Below are 17,771 nucleotides of genomic sequence, written 5' to 3'. Positions count from 1 at the left end.
AAATGTAATATATATATATATATATTATTTTTGTCGTACCAAATCAAAACAATATAATTTTTTTCAAGAATTCAAAAGGTAAGTTAGTGAAAATATTAATTTTTTAATAAAATTTATTTATAATATTTTGTGTATCATTAAAAATAATATAAAATTTGAAAATTTTCCTTTAGTTTTAAACAAACTTTCTCAAACCAGAAATTTTCTACCATACAATCAAAAACACCGAGAAACTTATCTAAAAAATTAATAAAACTCAACAAAACTACAATTCAAAAAAATAAAAATAAAAATAAAAGATTGCAACTCTTTTTTCTTGAAAAACAAAAAACAAAAAAACCAAGAGTACAATTCCAAAGGGGAAAAAGTAGAGAAGTTTTTTTTTTTTTTTGAAAAAGGAAGTATTGTGTTAATGTTGTCATAATCTAATCTAACATCTAATCCAACATATGAAAAATGAATAGATAAATAAATAATTTTAAACACAAAATATAATTTTTTTCTTAAAAACCTCAAAGGACACACTAATGAAAAGAAGATTAAAAACAATATAAAATATTCGTAAACATTTAAAACAATTACTTAAGCATCTAAGAACATCGTATAATAAAGCCATAACAATTTGCCACTAATATATTAAACTTAATATTTACAAACAGTGAAAAGAAACTACATAAAGTGTGGGTTTGGATTGCAAGTTTTGTTGCGGCACGTTTTGATCTTCACGTTTTCTCTTTTTTTTTTTTTTTTTTTTTTTTTTTTTTTTTGGCCGGCATTTTTGACTTTGGGGGGACAAAATTCACTGTTCATACACTGTTCATATACTGTTCACGTACTGTTCACGCACTGTTCACACAATATTTAATATTAAAAGTGGGTCCCACAACACTATTTACACATTTAAAAATTATTTTGCTACAGTGTTTTCAGCAACAATCAGTTTTCAGCAACTTTCAGCAACAATAAGTGCTATCCAAACGAACCCAAAGACTATTGTCTTCAATTACACTAACTATTCTTCATCAGTTTGTCTAGAGTATCTTGTTTTTTTCCAAATAAATTAAAATCTAACAACATAAAATATGACATTTTATAATATGATTTTCCCCAATTTAGATCAACATCAAACACCATTCATTAAAAGTATTTAGTGTTGTAAATAAAATGATAAAAAAAAAAAAATACTTGTATCAAGGAACACATATGAATTAATTAATAATAGGACAATAAGGGAACGAACCTTTAGTGGGAGATCATCCTATGGGTAGTGAATATATATATATATATATATATTTTTTTATAGAAAAATTTTAAAAAGTAGAATTCTAAAAAACAAATATTCATCAATCTAAGGTAGAGATACAAGGAAAATAAAAAAAAAAAAATCCAAAAAAATGAAGAAAAAAATTTGAGAGAGAGAGAGAGAGAGAGAGAGAGAGAGAGAGAGAGAAATAACTTTTTTTTTGGTATGGGAAATATATGCATAGAATGTGAGTGAGTGGAAAATTTATAGTAAAATGATGGGAATAACAAGAGCAAAAAAAAAAAAAAAAAAAAAAAGGAAGATGAAGTGGCAAAATAATATGTAAAGTTAAAACCGCCTAAGATGAATATATATAGATAATACTTTTGTTTGATTTTTCATTGATTTATTATATATATTATAATATAAAAATTAAAGTAGATGAATATGCAAAGTTGAAACTGCCTAAGATGAATTTGTAAAGCTAATATATTTATATAGTAAAAAAATCAAAGGTAAAAAAATAAAAATGAAAAAGACTAATTATGTGGCTAATAACGTTGTGATGAGTTGGCTTGATAGAGGCGTAGTAGCAATAAATGCTACGCTTCAACTTTTAAATATATATAGATATAGATTATGTGCATGCTTACTAATTCTTGAATCCAATGACCTTACCGTGCATTCCATAATTGAAAAAATCATAGTAACTTACCCACGCTTTCAAGTTTATTAACAAAAGTATGATTCTAAAAAAGAAGAAATTATTACAAAAGTATGAATAATCATACATATTAATATGAAACTGAAGTTAACTCCACATCAGCTTTGCCTGAATTTAGAAGAGGTTTACTAAGGCCAACTGACGTAGATGAATTAGTAGAACAACTACTACACGAGCACAATGGCTGACCTTTGATTGATCCCAAGTGACTAGTTGGTGTATACGATAATCTACACATGTGCATTGAAGGCTCATCATACATTGGCACCGGCAATTTTGATGAAAGAACGGGAAAAGGAGCTTCAAAATTAAGTACATTTATCACTTGCCTTATAGAGGGTCGGATAGTGGGATCAGGATGGCAACACCACAAGCCAACTACCATCAAGCACTCCATTTGCTTCTCATCAAATTCCATACTTAATCTTTTATCAACAGCTTCAAGGAGTTGGTGTTTTCCATAGAGGTCCCACACCCACTCTACAAGACTTACCTTGCTTGGTTCGGCTTGTAGTTGGATTGGCTTTCTTCCACATGTGATCTCAAGGGAAACCACCCCAAAACTATAGACATCAGATTCCTTGGAAGCCTTGCCAGTGATAGCACACTCCGGGGCTAGGTAGCCCATAGTGCCTGCCAAAACAGTAGTTTGTGAGCCCAACTCATGGTCTACAAGCCTTGCAAGCCCAAAATCGCCTAGTTTGGCATTGAAATTTGAATCCAACATAATATTGCTTGACTTTATATCTCTGTGCACCACACATTGTTCCCATTCTTCATGAAGGTACAATAGTGCAGAAGCCAATCCAAGAGCTATTTTATACCTCACAGACCATGTTAGCATAATCTTTGCTCCAAATAGATGAGTATCAAGGCTTCCATTAGCCATGAACTCGTACACAAGAAGTAACTCACCTTGTTCATGGCACCAACCAATGAGTTGAACCAAATTCCTATGTCTTAAATGGCTAATGGTCTTCACTTCTGATGTGTACTCCTTTTTACCTTGCCTTGATCCTTTTGAGACTCTTTTAACTGCAACTCCTGTATCGGATTCTCTTAACAAACCCTTGTAAACACATCCGAATCCTCCTTGTCCGAGCTTCCCCCCTTCAGCAAAGTTGTTTGTTGCACGGATAAGTTCATGGTAAGTGAAACTTCTTGGGCCAGTTCCTTTTTCAAATTCATCATCGATAGAAACATCATCAGCAAAATCTTCTGTGTTCACATTGGCCCCTTTTCTCCAACAAATGAACCAAAGTAGACCTAATGCACAACTCACTCCACCGAAACTCACTGCTAAGCCAATGATCAACGCCAATTTGTTTTTCATGTTCCAATTTTTTGTGTTCACATTAGCTCTTGTTCCCGTGTTGTTTGTCTGAGAAACCCCATCTACAAGCTCTGAGGTTGAATTGAATGACCAAGAAAGTACTGTATTTGTCTCTGTATTTGCACCTGTTGCCGCGGATAAACCAACACTAATCCATTCCGGTAAAACAGTCCTCAAGTCAACACTATATGAAAGACTAGAATTCCCGCTAAAGACTGGATTATCAGCATAAGTAAGGAACACACTCAGGATTTTGGTTGTAGAGTTATAACTTATCCATGTGTTTGCTGTGGACCCATTGCTAATGCTACTATTCCACGTGACATTTGCCTTTGAGACAATGGAATTGACATCGATTCCAACATGATCACTGCTTGGATCAAATTGGTTTTTGAAAGTATCAAACTCAACTGCAACAATTTGATTATGAGTGCCGTTGAGAGCATCATCACTACTCAACAGTCCAAAAGCCCTGCCGGTTGAATTGTTGGGCATTTTAGAACCAAATGGAGCAATGAAGAAGGTGAGACCATCAGCAGGCACAGCAGTAACAGCTTTAATGATGAAGGAGAAGTGAGTGGTGAAGTCTGCTAGCCACCCTGTGTTATTATCCCAAAGGCGCACTTGTTCAGAATATAAGGCACGACCAACACTATAACTCAGTAATGCGGTTTGTGTATTCTTTGTGAGTTGGAGACCTTGTGAGTCCACGTATGCATCACCCTGAAAGGTTATGCTGCTATCACTTGGTTGGAAACTAGAGAGGTTGAAGTAAACTGAATTTGCATGGGGAAGTGACAATAAAAAGAAGATGATCATGAAGAGCTGATTGAGAAGACGAGAATGGATTTTTTGAGTTTGAAGAAGGCTGGAGAGAGCCATGGTTAAATGCGTTGAGGAAAAAAAAATGGTCTCAAGTTACAGGCTTATTAGGGGATTGGAGTATTTCAACCATGTTATATGAATTTCCTACTTAAATTTATAAGGCTTCTTTTTTTCTTAATTTTTTTACTTTCATTGTTTTTATTGTTGTGTTTTTATTAAAGTAAGCAATTTTAATTTCGTCAACTCGTATACTCTCTCTCTCTCTCTCTCTCTCTCTCTCTCTCATGTTCAACTATCCTCATTGGTAGTATTTGCCCAGGCAAGAATCTGCTGTCCAGAATTGCCCGAGGGAGTATTTGCCTAGCTAGCACCAAATTTTAAACTAATAATTATTGACCTTGTATAAGATTATACCAGGTCAATAATTATTAGTTGCCCGGGGGATATTTGCCTAGCTAGCACCAAGTTTTAAAGTAATAATTATTGACCTGGTATAAGCTTATACGGTTATACCAGGTCAATAATTATTAGTGTAATCTTAAGATTCGCTCATGCGAGACAATTCCTTACCATTTGATCAAATTGCAAGCTAAGTATATATTGGAACATGACATGAGAGCAAATTTTAAATTCTAGAGTACATTGAATCATAATCATTTTGATGATGAGGATTAGAGAGAAGTCTAGGGTCATACACAATGATTATTCAAAGCCCAATGTGAGGGGTTAGCTTTTGATTTAATTTAAGATTGTGTCGCCGACATATTTACATTAAGATAATTATTCTAAAAATTGCATCATAAAAAATAAATATAAAATTAGGAAAAGGAAGCATTCAAGGTTTAAAGTAAGATTTAGCTAGAAGTCAAATTGTGATGGTGTCATGAATAATTTAATATTTAATTAAAATTTGTAAAGTAGCAAGATTTATTTATTTATTTTTTAAAAGCTTTAAAAAAAAAAAAAAACCAAATTTAAGCAATTTCCAAGTGAATGAACTATATCTTTGATGGTACCGGTGTATTCCAAAAACATCATGTTTTGATCAGTTAAAAACTTCATTCTAAGTTCTATAATGTTTGGAATCCGCTAATTTTGCTGAAAGTACTGTAGATAAAGGTAAAAATTAGATGAAATAGTACAGTGAGACCCATGAATAATACCAAAAAGTGTAATGAGATCCATAAATAGTACCAAAAATAAATTAAATAGTAAAATAAGTTGGCAAAATTAATTTTTACCAAACAGACACTCATTAAAATAAAAAAATCCAAAATTATTGAGAAAGACAGTTTCATGATGGATCACACCATCATGAAAGCACATACACTTGCCAAAAAGGAGACCCGAAATACTTCCGCACTAGATTTGATCGTGGAAAATGAAAATTATTATGGACTTGACAAAAATCTTATAAACAAATAATACAATCAAGTAAAGAGAACTAAAAAAAATAGTCACAATTACAAACAAGAGAAGAGCTCTCTCATAAATGATAAAACCTAAACTCTAAATACACCAAAAAAAAAAAAAAAAAAAAACACCTCCCTAAAAAACAAAGATGAGGATTTCAAATTATAACAACTAACAAGCGCTAGTTAAATATTTATATAACACTTTAGTGTTGGGTTAAGTACTGCACAAGCACTCCAACTGCTGCTAGCAGTTTTGTGAGATGGCGTGTTCCTTGACATCAAAAAAAGTACTGCACAAGCAAAAAGATTCAAATGCCATAAAAAAAGGGGGTCAGCAAAGACCCTCCAAAGGCATGTGGGAATAGCATTAATCCTACGCATACAAATTTGGTTGAGTTCACATCCTTAATGTAACTTTAATTCGATCAGAGTTACTGACCAAAAAATAAACCACATGACTACAAACTTTCGCTTGAATTTGGTTAAACGTCACAAATGAAGCTTCTTTGTCACTTCCATGCCAAGCTATCTAAAACTGTAAATGGCAATCAATTTCAAGCAATGTTTGAACTTATGCAAATCGACTGACTTATTAATCATATCTATTGAACAATGCCAAGAAGAATTTTTCTCTCATCAACAATTTCACGAACAAAATGGAAGAAAATGTAAATGTACATTTGATCCTTAGTCATTATATCCCTTAAAAAATAAAAATAAAAATACTTTTGATCCTTTGTCAAATACAAACAGATGGTGCTACAACTGCAAGCCTATCTACTTATTTTCTCTCAATTTTTTTTTTTGGCATCTCTACATGTTTCTCTTTCTCTTCCAAAGCAATATTATTTGTTGGATTAGGAATTTAGGACATCCATAGCTTCGTATTGTCACATGCCAAAATTTTTGTTTGTTCCATTAAATTTCTCTACCTCAAATTTGGGAGTATATTTAGTACATTGTTCTAATAGCCAATGGTTTTGTAGAGGACCCATCTGACATTTTTCTCTCGCATACTTGGATCCATGAACCAATGAACAAAATTTCCAAAGAGAACAAATCATAGGTAGTGAACATTAGTTTTAATACCACTTTGTTGTAACCATTGTTTAAAAACCAGACCGAGTCATCTGGTCAGATTGGGTTAACTTGTAACCGACCACCTATCTATTTAAAACGTACAAAATTGGAAATTTATTTTTTCTGGAAACTGCTTGAATTGTGGTCAAAGTAACTGGTTTAGCGGGCTTGTTGATTTCTTCCTTAAAAAAAAATTGCTACAAAATATCTAGAAATCAACCTATTTCGTTGTGAGAATAGCCTGTTGTTCGTCGGAAGCCGAAAGTGGTTGTTCTCGTTCGTCTTTGTTGAAAGCCCATGCCCATCTCCTGTTTGCCGTATCTGTTTGGTTGGGGGAAGAGAGACTGAAGTGTGGGGGAGAAAAAGAGAGAGATGGAGACGTAGAGAATTTAAAAGAGATTGAAAGGAGAGACGTCTATTTTGATTGTTTTCGAGAGATGGAGAGAGACTAGGAAACGGGGGAGAGAGACATAAGAGTGCATGAAAGAGACTAAAAACAGATATGTTTGCGAAGAGATTTAAAAAAAAAAAAAAAAAATTCAAAGTCAAGGGAGGGGGCATTTGATAGAGAAATTATACTGTTCTCACGATAAATCATGTCGCTTATCTATCATTCTACTAACACTCTATTTGTTTCGATATAAAATATTTGTAAAGGTAAAATATATTTTACATGTAAAATATTTGTAGAAAAATATTTTTATTTTACAGTATTTGATAGTGTACATAAAAATACTTTGTAAAATATTTTTCAATGGTTGGCACCAAGTAAAATACAAAAAAAAAAAACTAATAAAAAATTAAATTTTTTTTATTAACTTCCAAAAAATAGATAGAGACGGATGAGGGACCACTAGAGCTAGTAAGAAATACTGTTTTTTACTTAACTTTGAACAAACTTTCTGCCAAGATCTATAAAAGTTTTTGCTCACTTTACAACAAACAAATTCATTGACTTTCTAAAGTGAAGCTGAAGTTAATTTCTTATTCAAAACACTGGCAAGTAGCAATATGAAATTAGATTGTCTTCAGAAAGCTGGGCAAGTACTTTACTGTGTAACACAAGAATAAGTATACGTTCATCTACCATCCCACATACAATAAGATGCTCAAAAATCCCAAAATTGGTTTTATTTTCTATACCAAGCTGAGATGACAAATCACTGACTCAGTCTGACTGTTGCTCCATAATAATACAACCATCATGGTAACTCCATCTGGCTCAACATCACTCACTAGCATCAAATTAAACAATTCCAATGCCTACTTCGAACAATTATGCACCACATATCCATCAATCATTGAGGTCCAAGTAACCACATCTCTCACAAAACTTTGATCAAACACTTCACGCAAATCCAAACACCCACGTTCAGCATAAAAATGGACCAACCCATTTCGCACTACCAAATCCGAATCAAAAGATTCAAAACCCATCTTCCAAACCCAGCAATGAACCGATACCCCCTCTAAAACTGCTTAGGTTGATTTGGTTGACTGAAAATANCTTGTTAAAATTGTTAAGTCAGTAATTAGTTTTTGTTTTAAATTTTTTTTTGACTCAGTAATTTTAAACTAATAGAATGGTGGATCACGTCACTTGTTCACCACAAGAACCTTATAATTCTCCATTTGATATTGGGCATCTTTGTTGTGAGAGAAACACCCAAAAGTTCCAATTAATTTGCAAAATTATTGGCGTTTGTGAAGAGATATTAGTCTTTTGTTCTAAACTAAAACAAGTCACGCTCTCATTAGCTGACTTTGAGAACTTTTCCCCTTTGAAGTGCTTGTTTAAATTTAAAACTTGAAAGCATTATTATTTTTTAATTATATCTGTATATAATCTTTGAAGTGTTTTCATGTAAAAAGACACTAAAATATTTTAAATAATAAAAAATAGCTTCCTAATCTTTACAATAATTGTGGAAATTAGAATATATTTAACCTCTTTCGACATTTTTTTTAGTCAAGATTGCTAAAATCTGAACATTTATTTAATTTTTTTCGTATCAATTAATTATTAAAATAATTTATATGTCATCACTGTTAAGCCACTCATTGATCCCCAATTCGACTTTAAAACCTTGAACTCTTTTATATTCGGCTTTTTGAATGGTTCAATTTATAAACTAGAAAGAAAATAGACACAACTACATATAAGAAAATAATACCAAAAATTACATAGTTTAACTTTTGGCCTACATTTGCAAGTAGAGATGGGGAGAAATTTTACTAACGAGTCCCAGTGGTATCCTAGCAACATTTTTGCCTAATCACTCCAACAACCTACAATCAATATTGGCTTTTATCCAATTGCTTCTGTACATTCAAATCCGAATTTCCATTTCTTGTCCCCTAATACTCTCAATTCGGGAATTTCCATTAATACATATGGCACCCCTCCACCCCCACCCCCCCACCCCCCTTTATCATTGAAGTAGAGTAAATTTAGATTTTAGATTATGTCAATCTGTTTCTCAAAAAAAGAAAAAAAGAAAAAAAAAAGATTGTGCTAACCTATACAAAATTTAACTATTGTTAAATTTAATTATGGTTAAAATAAACTAGAGTTATAATTTTTTTTTTTTAAAAAAGTTGATACAATCTTGACCTAAGATTTACTTCACCTTAAATCATGACCCCTAAATGGCCCTCACCATTTCACCCTGGAAGTTGAAATAGAGAGGATCCAAATTCCTCAAAACCATTGCCCTCCACTTCTTAACAACCCAATCTCAAATTTGCCCTCATTGTCATGAATACAAATTTATTCTTCCACATTTTATGTTCTACTTAATACTTCATCAATCCCAACTTGTCATGTATTTGTTCCATTTTCTTAGTAAATTAACTGAAGTTTAAAATGGAAAAAAAAAAAAAAAAAATCCAAGCACATGACATACAAAGTTGGTGGAAACATAAAGTGGAATACAAAAAGTGAGATAAAAGATTTGTATTTCTTTGTCATCCCTTAGAAATTTCAATACATATCTTCTAGGGTTGCCACTATGGCACTATGATCTATAACACCACAAGGCTAACTCTATTTCCGTTTACCCTAATTAGACTCCTTGGTTGGGTCAAAAGACTCAAAATAACCTCACCTTCATAAATGCACACACCAGTACCCCCCTGACCATAGAATTAGTAAAGCTTAGCGCAAGTGACAATGTTACAGGGGAGATGGTACATCATGTTTTAGGTATATACACTCAACCTCTAACAACACGTGGGACCAACAAAATTACTAAATTGCTTAGGTTAGAAGTTAGAACAACTTGTTTGGGTTGCTCAAGTTGTAGAAAAACTGTTGGGTTTTATTAAGTTTTAGGGTAAATTGCAAATTACATCTCTAAAGTTTAGGGTATTTGAATTTTATACTCTAAAGTTTCAAAATTTGGATTTTACCTCCTGAAATTTGGAGGTGTTTGGATTTTACACTCTGACATTTAAGAATTTGGAATTTACCCCCTAAATTTTAGAGGTTTTTTATTATTTTTTTTTCTAAAGTTTGGGGATGTTTAGATTTTACACTCTCAAGTTTCAAAATTTAGAGGTGTAAAATTGAAACACCTCTAAACTTTAAATGGTAAAATTTAAGTTCTAAAACGTCAGGATGTCAAATCCAAACAACCCCAAATTTTAGGGGGTAAAATCTAAATTCTAAAACTTCAAGGTGTAAAATCTAAACATCCTCAAACTTTTTAGGGGTATAATTTGAAATTTACCCTAAGTTTTACTAGTTCAATTGAATAAATGGTCCAATTAAACAACCAGATTGATTTAGATATCAGCTCACAAAATTAGTGGATAAACCTGCCGAGTTTAATAATTATGCTTTCAACTTAGGGGACTAGAAGTGGGCTGACAAACTATGGTTCCCTATTTCTATATTTCCATATATATATATATATATATATATATGTATGTATGTATGTATGTATCTATTTATGTATGTATATAGGGCAAGACTTAGGTACAGTACTTAAGTGTTGTTCGTTAGGTTCCCTCATTAAAATTCTGCCATGTGGATTTTTTCTTATGGGATGGAAGTGTATTTTTTAGTTAAGTAGCTACATGGCTGAATCTTAAGAGGAGAACCTAAGAAATAGTACTTAAGATACTGTACATAAGTTTTGTATATATATATATATATATATATTAAAAAAGAAAAACCTAAATTGCTCTTGCAATGAAGCAATGATGGACCCAGGTGGGGCTAAAGGGGCCCGGCCCCCTTGGGTCCAATTTTTATTTTTATATAGTTTATAATGTATTTCATTTTTGTATTTGCTCTCCTTCCAAAACTTAGGCCCTCATTCTCATTAATAAGCCTAACTAATTAACCTCACCTAAATAGCAACTATCAAAACCAAAAAGCTTAACAAAAACAATAAAAACATTAACAATGGTGATTGTATTTTAGCAAAAAAAAAAAAAAAAAAAAACTATTTTAGCACCAAAGAACCAAAAAATCATGTGTTATTGGAGAAGTTTAAAAGCTATTTTTTTTTTTTTTTTTTGCAATTATAGTAAACTGGTATAAATACTAGTTAACTGTAGCAAGTTATTAAATGATGATGCTGAAAAATCACCAGTGAGTCACACGTTGCTCGCACGTTAAAAAGGCACCTGCACAACAAAAGAGAAGACCTCCAAAGAGCACCGGGTGGTGCCGGCCAAATACCCTCCGAAAGTTAAGTTAAAATCTTTTACACTCCCAGAATGCTAGAGATGGTCAATTATGGGTACCTCGATTTGTGAAGGTACTGTGGCTTTTTATAGTAATCGAAGTTGACCTCTTTCCTTTGGAGTCGAAGTCCTTCCTTATAGGAATCCTCTCAAGTAATCTAGGCATGATGGACAGGTCTTTTCCTTATAGAGTAGATCTTTATTAATGCGAAACTTTCGGAATCCTCTTTGCGATAGGATTTTGGTGTGAACCGCAAGTATCCCCTCTAGGGTTTCGGTTGAAGATAATTGAATCGGATGTTACATGGGTGTTAGACCCATCAGTGTAGGATTTGTCTGTATAGGGTCGTCCACTATAAAAGAAGATCCGTCCAGTGATCCAATCATATAAGTCAACAAGCCATGCATAATTTTTCCTCTTCAGTTGCCCCCTTCACCCCGTGGGTCCGTAATGTCAAGACAGACTCATGGGTGACGATTCAATAGGGACTCTGTGAATAACACATGATCCTGACAGCCTAGACTGAAAGCCATCAGATCGTCGACGACGTGTCACACCTTCATTGGTTCTTTTCTCGGATCGAAGCGACGCTTCATCTTCCGTGCACTCCCTTATATATATCAACTCATCTCTTTTCATTTCTACATTTTACGCCAAGATCACATTGTCAGAGTGCATTCGTCACCTCTGTCAAAGACTTATCCGTTCAATTACTGCTTCCGTCACCAACGTCATTCCGTCGTCTTGCTGACTTGGTAAGTACTCCCCTTCTCATGTGTTTCTTTTCCATCGTATATACTATTTATTTTTTAGATTTTTATACCCGTCACCTTTCTAGACCCGTCATAGTCTTTGGTTTTGTCATCCCATGTAGACAATGTCTAGCGCGTCAAGTAACCAATCCGTTGTTCGTGATGGGGCAGATTACGAGGATGTTTACCCCTCAGGTCACAAAGACCAAGACAGTACGAGAAGAAGAGAGGAGTCCGTTTGCCTCTTCCCAGTCCTCAACAAATGAAGGATATGAGATGGCTGATTTAGAGGAAAGTTCTGACGATGGTGGGGAAGAACCAATACAACCCGTCATAGGAGCTGATGGACCTAGGGAGTTCATCATGCTACTGGAGTGGACGGTGAATGCCTTCATGTCCACTATCAAGGAAAGCACTTTAACACACTTAGAGAAAATTACCAAATTCCAGACCATATCCCCATCCGCTACCCTATAAGTCAGAGAAATGTTATTACGAAGGGGTAGTAGGTCTCAGGGTAACGAACAGATGCTAAAGGCAGGGCTCAGGTTTCCATTAAGTTCCCTTCACCGTCAGCTTCTCAAGTAACCTGAGCCTGTCCGTTTAACCAAATATCCCAAAATGCCTGGAGGGTCTTCATAACCATAGAGGTTCTTTATGGTGCCATGACAGACGGTGCCAGAAGGTTGATGGTTCGGGAATTCCTCCACTGCTACCGTCCAGATGAAATAGATAAATCAAAGGGGATATATAGTTTTGTGGCTAGGAGTCTGTTGTTGAAAGTTATATATGATACACCAGGCTCCAATAATAGGGATTGGAAGAGTCGCTATTTCTTCGTAGAGGGTGACGAGTGGATGTGTCGTCCAAGGGATGTGGAACACATGCCCGTCGACACCACTTGGGGCATATTGCACCCCGTTTGGTATGCGCCCGTCCTAGCGTTGAACTTATAACCGTTTAGTTGATTGCAATGTTATGTTTCAATGTATTTAACATCTTTTAAGCATCTTCTTTCTTCTCCCTTTTTTTTTTTTAGTCAGACGACGCCCATAGGTCGATCTTGAGGAGTGTAGTTTTTTGGACTTTTTTTTTTTTAAAAAGACCTCACCAGAGGAAAGGACTTGGGCAAAACTAGTCATACTTGATACCATCTTTTGGTATTGTGATAGGCCTGAACCTTCACTAGCTGCCAAAAAATACGATGCCAGAATTTGTCAGCGTAAGCCCGCCACCCTTATTTTGTTTTGATGGTTTTTAATTTTTTATTAAACTAACTTCCTCCCCCTGCTCCTATAGAGATGGATGATGCTAAGAGGAGAGCTTTGATCAAGGTGAATGCTGCCAAGAAAAAGAATCCCGGCGACGTGGATCTAAAGGGGGCGGGCTCAAGCACTCAGGCCCAGAAAAGGAAGTATTTGCCTAAAGTTAGGGGTGTCAATGTTCGACCCAACCTGCGAACACGACACGAACCCGACATGAGTTTTTTCGGGTTAGGGTTGGGCCTTAATGGGTTTGGGTCATAAACGGGTCAACCCGAAAGTGATACGATAAGAAATAGGTCATAAATGGGTTAACCCGTGTAACCCGTAATAAACATGTTTGACACGCCAATTTATTTGTATCAACCCAAAATGACCCACTTAACACAACCCATTTAACTCATATAAAAAATAAATATTTATTTTATTTTAGATTTGTCAAATACTTTTTATATCCAACGTATATTTTAAATTTAAAAATTTACAAGAGATATAATTTAAATTTAAACTTTACAGACCTTAGAACTACTAATACTTTTTTTTTTTTTTGTGGCATAGAACTTACACAAATGAAATTGGATAAGCTTGTGGAAGATGTTATGAATTTGGACATTAACAAAGAATCTATGGATGATAATCATGGTCATAATCAGGATTAGTCTACTGTTTGCTAAAATTCTTTCAATATTGATACTTAGCATTTGGCGAGTTTCAAGAATATTATATTTTTGTTGAACTATGTTATTTTATTTTGTTGAACTATGTTATTTTATTTTGTAAAACTTTGTTATTTTGAATTTGGGTTGAAGTGTATGCACTTCTTTTAGAGTGTAAAGAACTTATTTCTAGATGAATGTTATATTTTTGTTGAATTATATTATTTTGAATGTGGGTTGAAGACTTGAAGTGTATGTACTGCTTTTTGGGATGTAACAATAATTATTTCTAGATAGATGTTATATTTAATATTATGCAGGTTGAAATGGGTTGTGTTTCATTCGTGTCAACTCAACACGACTCATTTATTAAGCGTGTCAAATGGGTTGGGTCAGGTCAACCCGCCTTATTAACAGGTTGGGTTAGGGTTAAAAGATCATAACACGATTATTAAATGGGTCGAGTTAGGGTTGAACCATTTAGTCGAATACCTCTATCTCGACATGACATGAACCCGACACGCTAACCCGAATTGACACCGTTACCTAAAGTGGACCGTCCTCCCAAAAAACCCAAAGAACCTTTAGAACCCGTCGTAGGGTTAATGGCTGGGGGAACAAAGACGGTTACCCCTGCCAAGCCTAGGGCCGATAAGGGCTTTATGAAGGGTTCGTCGTCCCAGCAGGAAAATCCACCAATTCCCCTTCTGCAAGAAGATTCTAAATATGCTCTGGAGAAGTTATCGTTCATCATAACTTCTGAAGATTATGAAGATATGAGCAATCACTTGACGGAGGTGATGGGTGTGACGGGTCTGTTTAGCGTTGCACAGGTAGTCCTCTGTCCATTTTCTATCCGTCATCTTTTCGTAGTTTGAAACTAATTGCTACTTTCAATTTATGAGGCCATGATAATGATGAAGGGGCTGATGGGATGGTGTCTGAACCGCGAGACCACACTGGATCGTTTTCGTGGTAAAATGAAGTCGATGGAGAAGGAGCTAGACAAACTGAAGACTTGGAAGGTTGTACAAATGCAGAAACTGGCGATGGAGAAGAAAGCAAGGGACGAATTTCATCAAAGGACGGAGGAGCTAAAAAAGGTTCTGGAAGAGAAGGAAAAAGCCATCCTTCTGGCGAAGGAGGTTGCCGTATGAGAGTACCATGACTCTGACGGCCTTTTGGCAGAATTGGAAGTTTCCTATGGTGACGGCTTCGATGACGCCCTCCGTCAAGTAAAGTCCTTATATCCCGAGCTCAACTTATCCACAGTCAAGATTAATGCCCAGGACCAGTCACAAGTTCAGCCCGTTCACTCTAAGAACACAGATGAACTGTTTAGTGAAGAAGCCCTCCTCAACAATGCCCAAGATGAAGCGACCAATGTCGAGGTGCAAGATGAACAAGCCCGTCACCAAACTGATGTGGAGGATAAGGATGGGACCACTGCCCCATTTGCGCAGCAATAGCCTTTTTATTTTTTTATTGCAAGAATATTGGGAGAAAAATTCATAAACATCCGTCATAATTTTGGGATAATGTAGACTTTTCCCTACGTGGGGGTTTTTTACTATTTCTTTTGTTCCTCTATATTCATGCTTTTTATGAGACCGTCAAGTATAACTATATGTTTAATGAATCCGTTTTTCTTGTTGAATGTTTGTTTGTATCCGTCTAGCTTGTGGACTTTAATTTATATCTGTCCAATTTAGGTCTTTAATTTATTTACGTCAAATTTTTGGACTTTCAATTTTTTTTTTTTTTGGTATGATCAATCCTCCTTCTTCTTCAAAAAATAAAAAAATAAAAAATTTTGTCACTCATAACAGAATCAATATCCTTATTATTATGTAGTTTTAAAGCTTGTGAAAATGATATCAATGTCACTTATGGATTTTGGATAAGGTGGGAGTGGGAGTTGGATAAAGCCACTTTGGCTGGTCCCAACTCCTAACTTCAAAGCTAAGCACCTTCATAGCTATTATCAAGAGTGCATGTCATAACTTGAAACTCTCTAAACAAAAAAAAAAAAAAAAAAAAAAAAAAAAGGAAACAGTTTTGCCACTTTTGGAATCTCTCTCTCTCTCTCTCTCTCTCTCTCTCTCTCTCTCTCTAAAATTGAAATTTTCTTTGATTTAGATTGGGCCGATTTGAAGAAAGAGGTGAACCTTTTTTTTTTTTTTGAGAAAGTTAAAAGGGGGTCTTTATGGTCATATTACACCCTCGGGCAGGGAGCTAGTAGCCTCGGTCGAGGTAGCCCGATCTCGGTATGTTGTCAATGCTACAAATCTTTTTGTATCAACGTTTGTAATTAGACATCGAAGGCCAAAAATAATTAATTAGCCAACTTTTCGTCCTAGTTTTTTATTTTTTTATTTTTAGAAGTTATAGGCCTATGCGTTGCACAGTTTTATGAAAAAAGCTTATAAAATAAATGTATAAATAATTATATATTTTAATAGATTCAATAAAGATAAAAGAAAAAATTATCAAGTAAATAATTATCTCACTAAAATAAGGGGTAAGATTTCTTCCTAAAACTAAATTAAATTGATAATTCCAAATTGAATTTTAAATTGATAACTATTTAAAAAATAATCGTACTAAACAATTGATAAATCTAAAATTAATATAATCTTGATAGTATTATAAATTAAAATTGATAATTCAAGAATACACGTGTAGAACATCTTGATAATTTGATATAACATAAAAATCAAATAAGAAAATTGTTAAAATTAATCTATTAATTCTAACCATATTTAATCATTAATTCTTAGAGCCTAACCCTAAGCATATAAATTAGATCAAAGCTAAGAAAATTAGTTTAAACAAAAGGCAACCAATACACAAAACCTAATCAATTTAATAACAAAATACAAAAACAAAGAAGGAGCCTTTAGAAACTTGACAATGTTTTCGAATGTTTTGAATTCATTAATTAAAATCACAAGAAGACAAAAAACCAATAATAACACTAAAGAAAATAAACAAAATGAAAATAATAATAATAAAGAAGAAAAAATGCATACCTTCATTGTCATGGGATTTAGGCATTCACATATTGCAATAAGCTTCACTCCAAAAAGGATTATAGGGTTATATATATTGGTAGAGTTCCATTTCAAATATAATTCATTTAAATCTTATTGAAATTAAAGATATCTAATCAATGTGTTTGTTTTTATCCCATAAAAATTGGAATTAAAAAAAGGTCATATGAATATAATGAAAAAAAGAAAAGAAAAAGAAAAAGAAGAAGAGTTGATTCAACATAACATAACATATAAAAAATTAAAAATTAAAAAAAAAAAGGGAGAGAAAGAGAACATGGTTGATAGCTATAAGGAATTTTGATATATATATATATATATATTTTAAATGCCATCAACGTAGAAATTATCAAATTAGTGGAGATATATACTGTTTTTTGGAATAAATAGAGATTATCAAATTATTGGAGATATATACTGTTTTTTGGATAGATTTATATTAATTACCTCTTGAAGAATTTGGATTGTGCTTATCCCTTAATAATCAAGTTTTGTAGCTTGATATTTTGATAAAATAATATTAATTTAATAATATAAAAAGTTTGAAAATTTAGATGATAAATATTATCTAAATTAAATTTTTGTATGTTAAATATTATCCCCTAATTTAAGAAATATATCCTAACAAATAAAAAAATAATGTTAATTAGATGATAAATATTATCTAAATTAAATTTTTGTATGTTAAATATTATCCCTTAATTTAAGAAATATATCCTAACAAATAAAAAA

General features: G+C 33.5%; 1 protein-coding gene across 1 annotated transcript; it reads right to left on the bottom strand.

Moving 5' to 3' along the window:
- Positions 1-2,037: 2,037 nt before the first annotated feature.
- Positions 2,038-4,136, bottom strand: LOC112006506 (L-type lectin-domain containing receptor kinase IX.1). The gene has a single exon (XM_024038783.2). It carries the CDS (start codon positions 4,117-4,119, stop codon positions 2,038-2,040), a length of 2,082 nt encoding a protein of 693 aa, XP_023894551.2. The 5' UTR covers positions 4,120-4,136.
- Positions 4,137-17,771: the final 13,635 nt, after the last annotated feature.

Source organism: Quercus suber, unplaced genomic scaffold (assembly GCF_002906115.3).
Source record: "Quercus suber isolate HL8 unplaced genomic scaffold, Cork oak 2.0 scaffold_55, whole genome shotgun sequence".
Taxonomy (NCBI): Eukaryota; Viridiplantae; Streptophyta; class Magnoliopsida; order Fagales; family Fagaceae; genus Quercus; species Quercus suber.
This window is presented reverse-complemented; position numbering and strand designations above follow the sequence as displayed.